The sequence below is a fragment of the Venustampulla echinocandica genome (genome assembly GCF_003357145.1).
Source record: "Venustampulla echinocandica strain BP 5553 chromosome Unknown scaffold_13, whole genome shotgun sequence".
NCBI lineage: Eukaryota > Fungi > Ascomycota > Leotiomycetes > Helotiales > Pleuroascaceae > Venustampulla > Venustampulla echinocandica.
The window spans coordinates 289,745-291,870 of NW_022474218.1; the positions used below are offsets into that span (position 1 = coordinate 289,745).

Sequence of the window (2,126 nt, forward strand, 5' to 3'; positions counted from 1 at the left end):
CTCCCTCAAAATCCAAAACGCCAAAACTCTATGCCACCACGCTAAATTGCAATATCAGACCGGCATGTTCCAATTCATTCCCCTAAACCCATAAGCCGTAACCCACTTATGCTTTTGCCAAGTGATGTACTCCATTTAGCACTAAAATCCCCGCAATAATCTTATGCAGGGTAAGGGACGTCACTCGCCCATTCCAAGCTCCGCCAACTCCCTCTCCTTCGCCATCAACGCTTCCCTCATCTTCCCCGCTTCCTGTTTCAACATCTCCCTCCTCTCCGCCTTCGCCCTGTCATTCTCGCTCTGAGGATCGCGCGAACTGCTAGACCCGGTACTGGCCGGATTTGAAGCATAACTACTACCCATCCCAGGACCGCTAGGACTAGGATATCCACTTGGGCCCAGCCTATCTGATCTTCCACTTCCGCTAGGATCGGGATAATCTGAGCTGCCAGGGTTTAGAATCGATTTGATGGATGAGAGGCGTTTGGGTTGGGCGGTACTCGATTCGGTGTGAGAGGTACTCTGTATCTGCTGTGGATCCATTTCGGCGGCTGAGAAGGAACGCTTGCGAGAAGGTGAGAGGAATGAATTGGGGGATAGAGAGGAGCGGCCTTGAATGGGCGAGGGATAGGATGTCATAGGAGGAAGGCGATTGTCGTTATTTAGTGAGTCTAGATGGTCGTGTGTATGCCCTTGAAGATTCGATGTCGAGGTATATGCCCCCAGGTCTGGAGGCGGAAGCTGTACGTTCTGTCCGCGGATAGTGGATGTAGGTTGGGGGAGTTGAGTTCGTCCTTGTTCGGTGTGGAGCCGGAAGCCTAGATTGACCGAACCGTCTGGGTTCATGCTGCCCCGCATATCTGGACTTTCGGGAGAGGGTCGGTCAGATTCAGGGGAGCCCATGGCGGTGTCCGTAACATCGACTTCGGGTGCTTGGCCGCCTTGTGTTGCAGGCACGACACGTTTCCTGCGCTTAATCACCGATTTTTTCATTGTCACAGGGCGGTGGACACCATGTAGCTTGTAGTATAGACCTAGGGGATGTTAGCATTCGTAGATGTAGTTTCATCGCGACACAATTACATACCACAAGCATTACAAATGGTATGTCCACTTTCGTCCCTTCGCCAGAGGGGAGTAATGGTGGTTCCACAATTTTGGCAGGCTACAACCACAGTTGTGTTTTGAGATTGGATACTGAGGGAGGCGACGTCGATCGGCGAAGGTGCATCGGTAGGTTGGTCGCCTTGCTCAGACTGTGCTCGAGTGGCACTTTGGGAGACGGTGAAATGCGCGCTCTTCGAAACCCGGTTATTGAAGGCGGGGCATCCACTGCATCCCTGAGCCCCTCCAGTCCCATTGCATTTTCCGCCCCCAGGACATGATCCGACTGAGGTCTGATCCGCAGCTACATATGTAGCGCCGGTTGGAGGGTGACTTGCCCCAGATCTTGCAGGTGAGGCTCTTACTTCCGGGGAGCGTCGGGATGGAGAAGGGGCCATCACGGTCGGGGGTCGCTTTAGGTTCGTCGGTCTGGATGCATTTCTGGCTTTCAAGTACAGTCCACAGGCATTGCAGATGGTAGCTCCTTGCGGGGATCTTCTCCAGAGAGGCGTTCGGCTCGTTCCACAGTTGCTGTCAACGTCAGTGAGGTCCTGGCCATAGAAGGCATGTTATTACCTGCAGACCTGGCCGTTGGGAATGGCGTCCGATTGCGCGGAGCCGGTTGGCGTATATGCCTGGGATTGTTCTCGTAGATCTCTCTCCAAAGAACTTGATCTCGATACCGCTTGGTATGTTCGCTCCGTTGATGGGCTGGGTGGCTCTGGACTTTGGGAGGTATATGCTTGCGACGAGGCATTCTCTTTGTTGTTCTTGATTTGGTGGTGAGGGATAGTTCTCGTCCCTTGGGAATGACCGATCAGGTGCTGAGCCAGTTCAAGATCCTCTTTTGAGGGTTCCCTTGAAGGCAAAGAAGGTAGGGTCTGGAATCCATCCCTCCGCCCTTGGAGGGATTGGGACGTACTCTCGCTCATACCGTCCAGCTGCTGAGGACGCGGAAGTTGGTGAGGATGGTGATCCGACTCGAAGCCAGTCACTGGATGTTGGCGCAGCACACAGCACAT

General features: G+C 53.8%; 1 protein-coding gene across 1 annotated transcript; it reads right to left on the reverse strand.

Annotated features, from left to right (window-relative positions):
* Positions 1 to 180: 180 nt before the first annotated feature.
* Positions 181 to 2,126, reverse strand: BP5553_10074 (Uncharacterized protein; the record flags this gene model as incomplete). Its single annotated transcript, XM_032018697.1, has 3 exons — positions 181 to 1,034; positions 1,088 to 1,635; positions 1,681 to 2,126. The coding sequence occupies 3 exons, from the start codon at positions 2,124 to 2,126 to the stop codon at positions 181 to 183; spliced, it is 1,848 nt and encodes a 615-aa protein (XP_031865105.1).